Consider the following 14,936-nt stretch of genomic DNA (forward strand, 5'->3'; position numbering starts at 1 on the left):
GAGACTGCCGGAGCGCTCCTGGTGGCCGATAAATAAAAGCATAAATTAGCTGCATCATTGAATAAGCTGCAGGGTTGAAAGTTGGTGGGAAAAGTAGCGGCTTATAGTCCGGAAAAAGCGGTATGTTGACGTGTTGTCCCTAGCATGACACAGGTGGATAAAGGTGAAGAGGATTTAATGTAATCCATGGACACCAGTGAAGATCACATATGATTGAAGAAAAAAGGTTTAGCGCACTGTCTAGTGGGGTCTAGATGACCCAATTCCCAATGTTAGAGTGCCTAGGGTAGCACAGGGGTTACGGAAGGTACAAAAGCGGTAAAGAAGTATTTACCATTACTTACAAGGTTGTGAGTTAGGGTAGTCACAGTAATGTCTGTTTTAGCTGTATTAGTCTGTTTTTGACATGTTGCAAACCAGGATGGGAGTTACAGGTATTGTGAACAGTGAACTAAAGATGGTGTCTAAACAGGACCTAGAGAAACTATTTCACGTGTTCATCTTTATTCTGCTTGACTACTACTGTAACTGTAATTTACAAAATTGCCAAAAAATCAGTCAGGAAACTGACGCTTATTCAGAACTTTGCTGCTCGGGTTCTCATAAAGACCAAAAAAGTAGACCACATCAGTCTAGTTCTGAGGTCTTTCCACTATTACTGGTTTTCAATGCTTTGAATGATTTAGCACCATAATACATGCTTGACATCCTGACACAGTATGTATCAACCAGACCTTTCCAGTCATCTGGATCCGGTCTTTTGTTAGTTCCTAGAGTCAAAACCAAACATGGAGAAGCTGCATTCAGCTCTATGCTTCACAGATCTTGAACATACTTCCAGAAAGCCTTAGATCTGCCTAAACAGTTCATTGAAATCCAGGTTAAAGACCCGCCTATTTTCACCTGCATTTGATTAGTTTGTAATCAAGAGTTTATTTACAACCACACTGTTATTTTAAGCTTCTATCAGATTTAGTTTTTTTCAACTTTCTTTACATTTTGCCCTAATGATCATAATTTTACTATTTCTTTTAATAGCTTATATTAATGTCTTATGTGAAGCACTTTGAATTGTCTTTGCACACAAAATCTTCTTTCTCTTTCAGCTTTTCCCATCAGGGGTCGCCACAGCGAAACAACCTCTCTTTCGAGGATGAGTCGCATGGTTAACTTGACAATGTTTTACGCCGGATGCCCTTCCTGACGCAACCCTCTCAATTTATCCGGGCTTGGGACTGGCACAGAAAATATGCTTTAGAAAATAAACTTGCGTTGTATGTTATGCAGGCCAAAAATGAGCTATTGAAATGCAAATAACGCATAAACACAAACAAAAAATAGAAACCTCTCTCTGCACTTTTACAACGCAGATGCTGACAGACAGACTTTCTTCTTCACATTGTCTTACTTTCAACTGCCCCAGTTGTAATTGTTTTCCTGTTGTGTTATTCTTTTCATTAAAACTTATCATCAGTATTTTCCCCACCTGTTTTGTTCTGACTATGTTTTCACATCTTTTTTTATTCTCTTACTTTGCTACTTTTCTTTATCTCTCCTTGTAGTTTTTTCTCCTTTTTGTCCATTCTCATCAGACGTTGACCAAACGGCTGAAGATTGCTTTCACCCATATGGAAAGATAGCGCTAATAATGAATATGTCTAAATTGCTAATCATTTCTATTGCAAAGTAGGGCGGAAAGACATTCTCTATGTGGCTGGTGAAAAAAAAAGCAGGATTAGCCGATAACGATGCCACTATATGGGACAGACAATGAAATGATAGAGGAGGAAAAGTATTACTCTGGGAAATGTAATCAAGAATTTATGATAAAGCAGCCAAAGGCAAGGTTTATTTTTACGCTTTTAATATCTTAAATAAAAAGGTGCTGCAGTTTCTCACATTTGTTTACTTTTCTCCTTACATGCTTTTTATTGCCTGACGCACCTCCGTGAGAGATAAAAAAAAAAAACAATAATGTCTTTGCTAATATCATTACATAGATTATCACCCTAGACTGATAAATGTTTGGCAGTAGCACCTGCATAACATCCCCAATTCAGTCATGATTTGAGTGACAGAGCGAGAAATGTCAATATCAGGAATAGTTTTGTTCATTCAGCCGATAAATATTGCGTACAAAGCTGTATTAATTCTTGCCTTGCTTTCAAAAGCAGGGTGTGGAAAAAAGTAGAAGCAGCTCCCTTTTTTTACCTGAAAAAACCCCCAAACTGTTTAGTGACATCTTATTTAAAAAGGCTGTTTATCTTTAAACTATGTTTTTGTCACATTAAAAAGATTTTGCTCTGATTCTGGTTTGCAAATACAATCTTTTATGCTTAGTTTGGTCAAGTTCAAATCAAGTAAATCTTAGCAGTGAATCAGTGCTGGTAGTTCAAAAAGTAGTTCTTCTCATCTATTGCAAGTATTGCATGTGCACCATAGCACAGTATGAAAGCACCACCAAGTCTGACTGTTTCGCTTACCACTAAATTGGAATGTTAAAAGGGAAGACAGCCAATATCTTTTGAAACTTGTATACGTGAAATGACAAGTAATTTATTTTGTTTTTCTCTCTATTCTATGATTTTTTACTCAATCAATCTTTTAAACATCTTAATTATTGGCACTGTGGGCCTCATAGGAGATGATCTTGTTATCCCTGACATAAAATCTGCCAAACTATCCTGTACAGTGGTGGAGCTAGAGCATTTTACATGGGGAGGCGGAAGGGGGGCAGAAGACTTTGTAAGGGTCGCAAATAAGAACTATAAGTTAACATCTTTAATGTTAATTTTATAGTTATTTAATGTTACTTTTGTTTGTAATTGTTGTTTTTGCAATGTTTAAAGACGGTTGAATTGATTTAATGATGTCATCGTTGACTCAAAAATCGCAGGACAACTGATGGGGAGCAAAGCTTTGTGCCGGGGTCAATCCCTCTGCCCCCTCATTGCTCTGCCCCTGATCCTGTACTAAACTCTGGACTAGAGATGGATAATGAATAGAAGAAAAAAATTTTTGTCATTAGTACATTGTTGTTTAGGGAAAAAAAAACAGGTTAAATCCATCAGAAAGCGAAAATGAACTGTCAAGAAAAGCAATTCAACTGTGAAGTTTTCCATGGCTGTGATCTCCCTCCTAATGGTTTTGAGTGAAGGTAAGTGGGGTTTGAAGTCATCTCTAGACTTTACATTGTCAGAAGCAGGTGGTGCCATGGAGTATGTTTACCTTGCCTGGTCTCTGAGCTTTGATATGCAAATGGAAGTTCACAGAGAATGAGTGATGCTCTGGTCTGGCCACACTAAGGCCAGAGTAAACACCATCCTTAACAGAAAAAGGACAGCCACAGTAACTCCAGAACAACCCAGAGGCATATTGATTTCCCATTTCTTTCTCCACTTTACCTGAATTTAGGGTCACAAGTTTTCTCTCAGGGTGGAACCAATAAATGATTATTTTCGATTTCAGTAGCACCCTGACATGAATAGGTCAGAAGCAAAAGAGAGGAAAGGGAAACATCACTATATGTCAAGCTAAAGAAAATATCCAGCCTTTGCCGTCAGCTGCAGTCAACGTTGACAGGAAAACTCGGTTAGGCTGTTAAAAAAAAAGAAAAACAAACTGTTTGATTTTTAACCCAAGACATCTCAATTTCTGAGTAACTGAGTGTAATCACTTATCCCACTGCTGAGTTTCTGGTTTTCTCAGAATAACTGCTCTGATTAAAATGGAAAATGAAAAGACATCTCTATTAGCTTCGCCTCAAATTCACTGCCTCCTTTCAAAAATGATGCTGCGATGAAAAGATGTGGAACAAATAGAATCAGCTCTATGATGTTGCCTTATCTAGGTCATGATATAACCAGCCTATCTGAGTAATACTCTTGTGGCTGACGCTGAATGAAAGGAATAGAATAATAAAGTGCTCGATTGAGATGTCAGAACAGTCTGGCAGAATGCTGTTGGGGTAGAAAGCAGGGTTTGATAAGCTGTGATGCCTTTGTTTAGGCAGCTGGGAGGGAGAGATGGACGTGTCAATGCGGAGCTCTGCTTATGTTTGGGAGCGCTGGGGTTTTCCCTATCCTCTCTCGGTAACTCTCGTCCTCCCTCCCTTCCTCTCTCTCTCTCTCTCTCTCTCTCTCTTTCCATCTTTCGTTTTTTTTCCCCATGCTGCCTCTCAGACTGCTTTGATCACAGCACCCTTTGAAGCAGGGTTCCAAAATGAAAACGAGGAGACAGCAGAAGTCACACAAAGTTCACGCCTAAACTTCCTGCAAGTACTTGCAAATTGCACATCTTTATTACAGCATAAACTCTGCTTATAGAAATTGCATTCATGTAATTTAGTAATTTAATAAATGCATGACCATAAAATGTTGTTTTGACTTCTATTAGTTGTTACCATCATCCATTACTCCACACCAATGAAAATTGTCTTCTTTTGGTGTTTTTAACATGTTCATGTATTATTTCACGATAGAGAACATATATAAAGACAATTATGATTTAATATGCATTTCTGAGTATTTTGTTACACAAATCATTGTGAATCAAGAGTAGACGAAAAATATGCCACCTGAAAAACTTGTAGTAGGGAGGTAGTTCCAACAGTCGGCAGGCCACAAGCTCCCTGCTCTGCTCCATTCTGATGCAGTCACTTGCAGACAAATACATCCATGTGTGCCTTTTTTTTTATCATCTGAGCTGGCAGTTCAGATGCAGAACTGCACGGTTGGATCGCTCCAATATTGCTCGCCATTTTGTTGCACCCATAATGTTAGGTTGGGGTTGTGAGGGACTGTAAGCTAGTGGGAGAGAGTTTAAACAAAGGAATGATGTGAAATGAGGGGAAGGTTACTCTGCGCCAACATTCCTGCCCACAACTGAGAGGTACTCTGCAGAAACTATATCTGGAAAATGACACAGGTTCCTTGATTTTTGGCTAAAAAAGGCATAATCATAATTAAAAGACTTCCGGCATCAAAATATGATTGGATTGGGAATTTAACCAACCAAACTGAATACTTTCCTGTAACTGCAAGCTTTATGTTGACTATGAGAGCTGAAGTTCAGATACAAACATAGGGCAAGCTAGAATTTGACATCTGCTTTTTGTGATAATGTCTTCTTTTAAAGATAAAATAGATCTTTTCATGCACCCAAGCCAAAATGCTTCTACTAGTATATATATATATATATATATATATATATATATATATATATATATATATATATATATATATATATGAACACATAACTCTCTAAAATCAAGCCAGCTTTCTGTTGATTTGAGTTTTTTTCCTTTTTCTGGCAGTAATGCACAGTTATTGAGCTGCTTTACCTCAAAAGCCTTCTCTTCTGCTCAGAAAGGCAGAGCTTGTATGTAAATTTGCTCTGCTGCCCCAGAGGATGGAGATTTTGCTCTCAAAGTCGACGTTACCTATAGGTCTCCAGCTGTCTGCTACAACCCTTGTCCTCACACTCAGGCTTTTTTGTAGACTCATGAAATGCTGCTTCTGAATTTTACCTTTCATGGAGCTGATTTTCTTTTAAACCAGCCAATAATTTGAACCACAAAAAGCTGATGTCACAATTTCCCCAGAGGTGCATTCACTTTACTTTACAGTGTCTCCCTCTGACTGTGACTTCTTAGGTCACTTAATGTAAACCTCTGTAACCTTATTTCAGCTACAGAAAAAATCTCAACACAAATCTCAACTAGAGATTTCCAAAGACCGTTTTTTTTATCTGTTATAAAAAAAGCTGTTTAAACTAAAGAAAAATATTCTTTTGAGTTGATATAGCCACACTCACATTGACTAAACCGTTGCAATATTCAAAACTGGGCACACATGAAAATACTGGTTAAAAATGGTCTTTTTTTGTAGAGATATTACAGTGATTCTGTAAAATTTTGATGCAAAGTTAGAAAACCCTCAAAAAATGTCCAAAGAAAACAAGGAAGAGATGCTAAACTGGGAGGCTGTAGAGGTTTTTAAATTTGGGTTCACATTTAATACATACTGAAACTAATTGAATTACAAATGAAAGAATCAAAAATAGGTATTTATTTTGTTATTGTTATTAATATTAACCTTTTAAAACCCAAGCTTAAATTTAAGGCCTGCACCTACGTTTAATATTCCTCTCCATGCTGTTGACTGTGCATTCTCTTTGTGCATCTTTGAAACGTTTTGTGCAAAAGGAAAATGCAACGAAGTCTGGAAAAAAATTGAACACGTTGGCATGTCTACGTTTAACTCTTATGAGAATAATTGCTTTTTATTTGTTAGTATTCTTTTCATGCACTGCATGTTTGCTGTTAGAGATATGGCACAACGTATGCTCTCCACAGCTCATTTTGCCATTGATTTGTGTGTCTGAACAAAACTGAAAGCAGCTCTAATAGAAAAGTGCTTAAAGCGCTTAATTAACTTAATTGGCAACAAGTATGAAACATAATTTGTTGTTTGGAAAAAAAGAGCATCCTAAGGCAATCAAAGACATTCAGAAGTTTTTATTAGAAGGAGCTTGGTACTTAATGAGTGTACTTGGTGAGCTCAGTACTAAATGAAATAGTAGATACACAACCATTTCTATGCGTATAATAAAAATATCTATTTTTTAATCTGTTATCCTACATATGAGGCTAAAAAACCAGACAAACATTTGTCAGCAAGCACATTTTAGCACTGCAAACAAAAGTTCAAGGAGAATTAAAAAATGAGCACATAAAAGAAAAAAAACTTTCACCCAGAGAAATCTTTTCTTTTATGTGTTTTTCTGGCTTGACAAGAAGAGCAGGATACCCATGGTGCACTGCCAGCAATGAGAACAGTGACTGAAAACAAAACACAGCTAGAGTTGGGAAAATACACTATTCTCAATTCTACAGCAAAAAAAAAAAACAATCTTACACTGTTTTACTATACCGACCACATAACATAAAAAGGTAAATAAACAAATACGCTCTTTGACGAACAGCAGAGCCCAGCATAAGCATTTCAGCTAAAGAGTGTTAGTATCTAAGAACCTCTTGAAATCACCTCTACCTTTTCTTATTACAAACTCAGTGTAGTATATACAAAAACAACAGTTTAGAAGGAGCTTGCAGACAAGCACATACAGTGGTTATTAGGTGACCAGGTGCAGGGCAACAACATCTGAGACATCTTAGGGGAAAAAAGAAAATTAGATCCCTCAGAATAAGAATTTATTATGTTTTATGTCCTTGACCAAAATACCTACCAGAATGATCTCCTTTTAATTCATGAGTGTTTTGTTTGTTTGTTGAGTTTTGTATTTTTTGGAGCACAAGTCGCGCTTGTTTGCAAAGTTTAACCGTGGCAGCGACTTATTCTCTGGTGCAACTTGTGTGTAAATTTAAAAAATTGCCATTGATATGGTTAGTGCCCCATTACCATTGTCCATTCCCCTCCAGGGATCAAACCCTGGTTTTCTGAGTGGTAATCTTTCACTTTACCAACCGAGCTACCCAGCCGTTGTACTGCCCAGTCTTACGCCGGCCTTGGCAGAGTAGTTCCAAAATGACACAGGATTAAGAATACAACTGATTTGAAGTAAAATAAAGAGTTGATTTGTTACCGTGTTCCTTATGCTATGGTCATCTGAATTATTGTTCATATGTTCCTCCTATAATTCATTAAGTAAATAAACATCAGTGAATACTGCAGATATTCAGGGAGCCGGTTTAGCTTGTGCTGGTTTGCGGCGCCTTCTGTCCATGAAACCAGGGTTTGACTCCGGGCTGCTCCCTGTTCCCTTCTCTACCCCTGTGCCGGTTCCAAGCCCGGTTTGAGAAGGTTGCGTCAGGAAGGGCATCCGGCGTAAACATTGCCAAGTTTACCATGCGACTTGTTCACTGTGGCGACCCCTGATGGGAGAAGCCAAAAGAGGAAGAAGAATACTGCAGATATTCAGTCTATTATTCCAATCTATTCTGTTATTAGGATTTGCATTTGAAGATGAAATGTCTGTTCCTGTTTTTTGTATTTTGATATAAAGACATTTTCCCAAAAAGTGCAACTTATATTTTTCTTCTTAATTTTGCATTTTTTTGCTCCTGTAAATTAGAGTCCAAAAAATATGAACTAATTTGAATTGGAATTGCGTAAACAAAAACATTGATGCTTTGTATATTTGTGCAAGTTAATATTATTTACAAAAACAATTAGATTTAATTCATTGTGTGAACCTGCCAATTCCTGTTTAGGATCACTGGAATTCTGGAACCTACCCAGCTACTCTTGGGCAAAGGCGGGGTACACCCTGGACAGATTGCAAGTCCATCACAGGCCATACAGATGTCACATTCATATCCAAGGGACAATTTAGAGTCTCCAAGCAACCTATGTAGCATGTTTTTGAAATGTGGAAGAACGCCACAGTGCCCAAGCCCACAGATGCACGAGAAGAACATGCAAACTACACACAGACACAAGATGTGAACCAGAACCAGATGTGAACCAGTACCCTCTCTTTGTAATTCAACAGTGCTAACCACAGCATCACCAAGTAAAGTGTGGACATAAAAATTTTGAAGAAAGAGAAACCTTTTTTTAATTTTTATACATACATTTGGATGAGGAGTAGTTTAGAATAACATATCAGCATTGCATAAAAAATCATCTGACCTTCTTCCTGCTGCTTCGAGTGTCATGTCTCTTCATTTTAGTTATGTAAAAAATATCTCAGTGCAAAGTGGGTCAACATTTCAAAACGAAGACCATCACTGACCCTGATGGGTGTTGGCAAGGTCTCCTGACTCAATCAAGAGGAAGAACCAATAAGCAAAAAGGATTAAAGATGGACGATGTGAATGTAAGACAAACTGTACCACACACTGAGAGACAGCTGCTGCTAAGCTGCTCTCCTATTAATAATCTCGTCTAATAAGTGCATAATTTAACTTTAAATGATTGAAGATGAGGGGACAAAATATAGAAAAGAAGCAAACAAGGAGTATATAAATGTCTACACAACATATTGATGGTTAATGCCTGCTGAGTTCTATGAAACATCTCCACAGAGGTAGTAACTGAATTTCACCACAGACATCAGCCACAACGTAACACAAAGGGCTTTTTAAGCTGTAATCTTAGAGCACGGCATGATTTAGCTCCTGCTTTAATTACAGGAGTAAGGCAATAATAAAATATGCAGTCAGTGTAGTTTTAGAGGTGCAAGCTAAATTATCTGTGAAACTAACAAATGAAAGCAATTAGCCAGTTAGCCCCCCCAGTCATCTCCACAGGCTAATTAAGAAAGCAGGCTGGAAAGTTTTGGAAATAAGGAAGTTTTCCCCAAATAAATGTTAATCTAATAGTGTGATTTTGTAAAGCAGGTGGGACCAACTATAGACAAAGTTCATGTAAAAGATTCTGGTGCCAATAGTTTTGCTTTTTTTAAGAACTGCATTATCATTTAAATGCAACAGTCAAGGAAAACAAGTTACTTTTGTGAAATATTAGAAAAGCTATTTGTAGAAAAATATCTTTCTTTCCATTTTTAATGTTTATCGTCTTGGGAGAGAAAAGGCATGTGATGGGAGGCAGTGACAAAGCGATATGAAGGAGATAAATGGAGGGATGGGAAGGGAATTCAGTAAAGCATAAACAAAGCGGGCAGGAGAGAAGAGAAAGATGATGAGGGGAGGTAGAGATGAAATGGGATGAAGAGAAATCTGGATGGATAGGATCAGACAAGGATGCAAGATCTTAGAATGAGAAGAGGGAATATTGGTTCAGTGAAGTCAAACTCCTGCAGGCCGCAGGGATGGCCCAAGAGATCTGTTAGAAGGATACAGTCTTCCCTTTCTTTTTTTCTCTTCTCTATCCAATTTTCCTGCATCTGATTTTTTTTTGTTGTGATTGTAAAATATACCATCACAAAACCAAGCAACAACAAAAAAAGAGTGTTTATTCTCACCTCGGCAGTGGCCATCCATCTCCTCGTGGCCAATGCTGCAGACACAGCGGCCCAGTGGTACCAGCCAGTCTCCATCCGCACCACAGTATAATTTGGGTGTGTCTCTCTCTTCTGCATTCTCCACACATGCACCTCTCACTTCTACAAGGGAGGATGAGTCCATGTGCGGCACCGTGTCAGGAAACGCTGCAAGGTTCCTCAAAGTCGAAGGGCAGCGTTTGTAAAACACCTTCAGGGATGGAAGAAAAAACACAAAACTTTGAAGCGTCACCAGCTTTTTAAAGTCTTTCTTTGTGGTTTCCATTGATGCAAACCTAAGTCACACTCTGTTACCAGACCTTGACAGACACAAGAGCAATGCAAGCTCCAACATCTTGAAACGCTAAGTAGAAGCCCTTCTGTGTCACTGGTCCAACCTCTCTGACCTCAGTGTTGAGGCGAAGGACACGGTCTCCAAGATCTGTCTGCGTGAAACTTTCATCTGCCGCTATGGTGTCCACCTTCAAGTCAGAACCAAACGAAAAACATATTTAGCCTCACTAAACCTGTTTTCTTTATTTTTTTAAATTCACTAAAAACCTTGGTGTAGTCAGTGGGCCGAAACCGTGCTCCTGCAGAAAGAGGTTCATCTGTCTGCATGTAAAAGAGGTTGAAGGTTTCTTTACAGGTACCAGACACCCAAGGAATGGAGTTGCAGTCACGAAGAGTGAAACGCAGCTCCACATGTACCTGGATCAAAACATAAATGAAATAAAGCACAGCTGAAGATTTTTTAATTTAGCTCAAACTGTTTTTAAATTTTATTTAATAGAAAAAATGAAGTTAAACATCAAATGTTTAACTTCATTTACCATAATACAAAGTTTTTAAACAAATGAATAACTGTTTTTAGGAATTAAAAACAAAGTCGTATTGGGAAACTATGCCTCAGAACTATCTACAGTGTTTTACGGCATGTCACTACAAAAGTTATGAAGAAGAATAAATCGGAGAAATGTTATTCCAGAGCTCAAACCCGCTGTGCAGCTTGTCGCTGGATCCATCCAGACCTCAGCCAGTTGTTCTGGTTTGGTTCCATCACATGGCAAACTTGAAAGGTGTGAATGGGTCTGTTGTGCTCATCCATCTCTGTAATGGCATCCCACTGTAAAATGCAATAGGAAGATTAAAAAAATAAAATAAAATAAAAAGTTATACTCCTTAACTCAATTTAATATAAATGTGTCTGCCAGATAATAGGCTGCCATGAGAGAACACACTTTTAGGTTTAACATCTTTAAATTTCAAAAAACATTTTAAGAACTGTCTTACTTCTGGGACCTAAAAACTCATTTTGATAATTTTGTTCTATTCTACCCACAAGAGTAATGCTTCTAGTTCCAAGAGCTTCAAAATATGCAGGGCAGTGCACCCACTTTCCAGCTCCCCTCAGCTGCTGGACTGAGTATAAAGTGAGCTGTGGAAGTAAGTAAGGGTTGAGTGGAGTTTATAATCAGTTAGTAACTGCCAGCAATCTAAAAAAAGTACTTTGATTCAAACATGGCATCAGAAAATGACTCATCAAGAGGCTGGCTCATGTATTTTGTTTAGTATATTTTTGTTTCAGCCTTTGAGGTTCAAATCTCTCTGAAGTTTTACAGCATTTAAGTATGAAGGATGAGGTAAAGAAGATAGTAAGGTGTTTGAAGGATGCAGAAAAGAAGATAATAAGGTGTGTGAAGGATGCAGTAAAGAAGATAGTAAGGTGTGTGAAGGATGCAGAAAAGAAGAGAGAAAGCTGTGTGAAGGATGCAGAAAAGAAGAGAGAAAGCTGTGTGAAGGATGAGATAAAGAAGATAGTAAGGTGTGTGAAGGATGCAAAAAGAAGAGAGAAAGGTGTGTGAAAGATGCAGTAAAGAAGTGAAGGATGCAGAAAAGAAGAGAGAAAGGTGTGTGAAAGATGCAGTAAAGAAGTGAAGGATGCAGAAAAAAGAGAGAAAGGTGTGTGGGACTTCAATCTTTCGTCTATGCCATTCAGCCTGGTGGGAACCAGTTTAAAGACCAGTGGGTGCTGAGGCGAGTGTGGGTACTTGCTTTGTGGCACTAGGCCACACCTGGGCTGGCGTAGGTAGTCGAATCCAAAAGGGGCTTATCTGATGCAGGAGCCACTCTTCTCAAATCATTTTACTAATTCTTTTGTTCTCCTGTTTCCTTTTCAGCTTTTTCAAAAATATTTTTTCTATAGCAAGATCATATTGAATATTCAGTTTGACAGATAAATCCAGGCACCAAGATCCCATGTCTCCAAAAACCAGCCAAAGAACTGGTTGAATAGTTGAAAGTTGGATGTCTGATGTGCTGGGACTGATACAAACTGATGCTGAAAATAGAAATAAAACTTAGAGCATTCAAAAATACATCATTATAATAAATATTTTTGTGTATAAGTTTATAACCAACTTAGATCCAAATTCGGTTTCCTCATATTTTCTGACATAAATGCAGAAAAATTGGTTTTGGTTGCTGTTTTTTAAGATGCTTTTAGTATCACACCTAATGTTCTCCTGTCTAGTCTAATAAAAAGGGTTCCCACAGTACCTGTGTTGTCACATTTGCCTATGATTATTAATGAGGCAGATCGTATAAAAGGCTTTCGGCCACTTTTTGCTTTTATAATTACCATTGAAGCAAAAAAAGGTTGCAGGTTAGTTTTCCCCACACTGCATCCTGCTAATCTGGAATTATGTTATTTCACGACACTCAAAAGAGAGTAGGATTTTTTTTCCTGTCATGTAAGAAAGTTACGTTTTTTCCATGTAACCATATTCATGGTTCACCTATACATGATCTAGTTTTAGTGCCATTTCATGAGAATATAAACCCGTGAACCTTCTTTCACTCCTCCTGAAGCATAAGAAAATATGACAGAGGAGACACCTACACAGTTTCACCAATGTTTTCAAGCTGTTGCATCAGCAAGACTTTCTCATTTGTCTGCTCCACTTTAACGGTGTGGTGATCAGAGCTTCAAAAGCCCTAACATTTATTGACAGAACTTCTCCTGTGGCATTAGATCTGCTGCAAAGAATCTGGCTGTTACACAGCTGGACATGTGATTGCAGATCTTTATCATGACTTATATGAAGGGCGTGTTTTTCTTTGTATTTGTTTCTTTTCTGCTAGGGCAAACAAAGAAAAGTCAAGTATTATCAGGGAGTGTTGACTGATAAATTATTGATATTTCATCATTGATTCAGGCTGTGCAGTGGTGTGGGTGTCAACAGTGCTGCTTCACTACATAAAAAAACTCTTTTAATGTGGAGCTTCCATTTTTTTCAATGCATGGATTTTCATGCTACGTTTTTTTTCGTTTGTTTTTACATGAGAAACATATACTTTTTCATGGCATTTTAACCTCTTTGTTGTCATCCTATAGACTGTTGACCCATCCTGGGAGTATTTTAGCTTCTGATCAATTGGTGAAAGCTAACACCCCAACAAGATGTATTAAAAAAGAAGAAAAATGTTGAAATAATCAATAATATATATAGACAAGTCAACCTCTACTTAAACACGTAATAGTAAAATAAGCAAGGTTTTTTTTTCTTTCTTTTTTTTTCTTTCTTCTTATGTTTTTTTGTTGCATTTGTTGTTGTTGTTGTTGTTGTTTTGAAATTGTACTGTCTGTTTTTTTGCTGAAAAAAAGAATAAGAAGAAAAATGGTTCAGAACGAAGAAAAATTTATTGGGGAAACATTAAAAAACACACCAGCAAAAACGTACAGAATGTGTCAGTATCATGTGTTTATGATCAAATTTCTCTCTGTTAAAAATGCATTCACAGACATTGGACTACATGGAAACTGAAAATACTGCCGCAGTGCTGTGAATTAATTATTAAGATACAATATTTTAACCTTGACTACAGTGCACAAAGGCCATTAGAATTATGTTGGACAAGGTATGGTAATTAGTAATGTAAATTTAGACTATTAAATGTAGAAATTGTAGCATATATGTTTCTGTATGTATGGGTTTATAATTGCCTGCCAATCATTTACATTTTGCCATATTGTAGAAATAGACAGGAGAAGATGATGCCAGTCTTGAACAAATGCTGTAGTTTTCAGTTTTTGCAGAAATGACATACCTGGGCCAGTCTATACTTTATGCCCCTCCCTCAATGTATACATATGGCATGTACTCCAAGACTGTCAAGACTTGTCTTGATGATGTCTTTCAGCAGCTGCACAACTGCTTTAATAGGATGGACTATGACATTTTCAAACATAATGACCTGTATATATTCATGGAATTTATTCTGTGCTACAATAAGAACTGCACACACTCTATAGCAGTAGAAAAACACATCCAGAAATATTAAACCCGTACGCTCTGGTTGTAGTGGGTTATTTTGTGATTTTTATTTTGGAGAAGAATACCGCCCTCTGGTTTGACAACAAGGCCCAAAGTGAGGTCAAAGGTAAAGTGAAAAAAGGCATCAGTGAGGCCAAGACCAAGAAAGAGAGTCAAATCACAAAGATATCAACATGGGTACAACAAGGAATCTAGAATCTCCTCAAGCATAGGATCAATTTCTGAGTTGTGACAGGTGACAGTTAAATGATGAATGAGCTTAACATCAACTAAAGTTTGAATCCTAACAAAAAGGTCCACAGAACTACTATGGACACCGTGCCAGTTTCTTTTTGTTTGTTTTTTGGTAGACAACAGCTTTGCTTTTTAACACCAACCTTGTTGACTATTGTAATATGGTATTGTGTTCCCTGTGTCCATTTCTCCTTTTCTCATTATGCACCTGACTGTGGGATTGAACTCAATAAATCCTGGAAATCATTTTTTTCTGATGTCTGCTCGTTTGCTCCACCAGACTTTCTTTGTTCACTAAAACACACAGGAGTTGCATGAGGACCGACAATGGTGCAAGTTTCTTATTTGGGTCTTGAAATTCATTTAAGGAAATGTACTGTACACTTACTAGCCACTTAA

General features: G+C 37.6%; 1 protein-coding gene across 1 annotated transcript in view; it reads right to left on the minus strand.

Annotated features, from left to right (window-relative positions):
• The window catches only part of LOC101171316 (ephrin type-A receptor 6), a 55,379-nt gene that overhangs the window by 17,344 nt on the left and 23,099 nt on the right, over nt 1-14,936 (minus strand). Inside the window, exons 3-6 of the mRNA XM_020713193.2 lie at nt 10,964-11,092; nt 10,528-10,677; nt 10,287-10,448; nt 9,949-10,177 (exon numbers count right to left, since the gene is read on the minus strand). Of these exons, the coding sequence (XP_020568852.1) occupies nt 9,949-10,177; nt 10,287-10,448; nt 10,528-10,677; nt 10,964-11,092 (670 nt within the window). The remainder of the gene's footprint in view (nt 1-9,948; nt 10,178-10,286; nt 10,449-10,527; nt 10,678-10,963; nt 11,093-14,936) is intronic.

The sequence above is a fragment of the Oryzias latipes genome, chromosome 3 (genome assembly GCF_002234675.1).
Source record: "Oryzias latipes chromosome 3, ASM223467v1".
Taxonomy (NCBI): Eukaryota; Metazoa; Chordata; class Actinopteri; order Beloniformes; family Adrianichthyidae; genus Oryzias; species Oryzias latipes.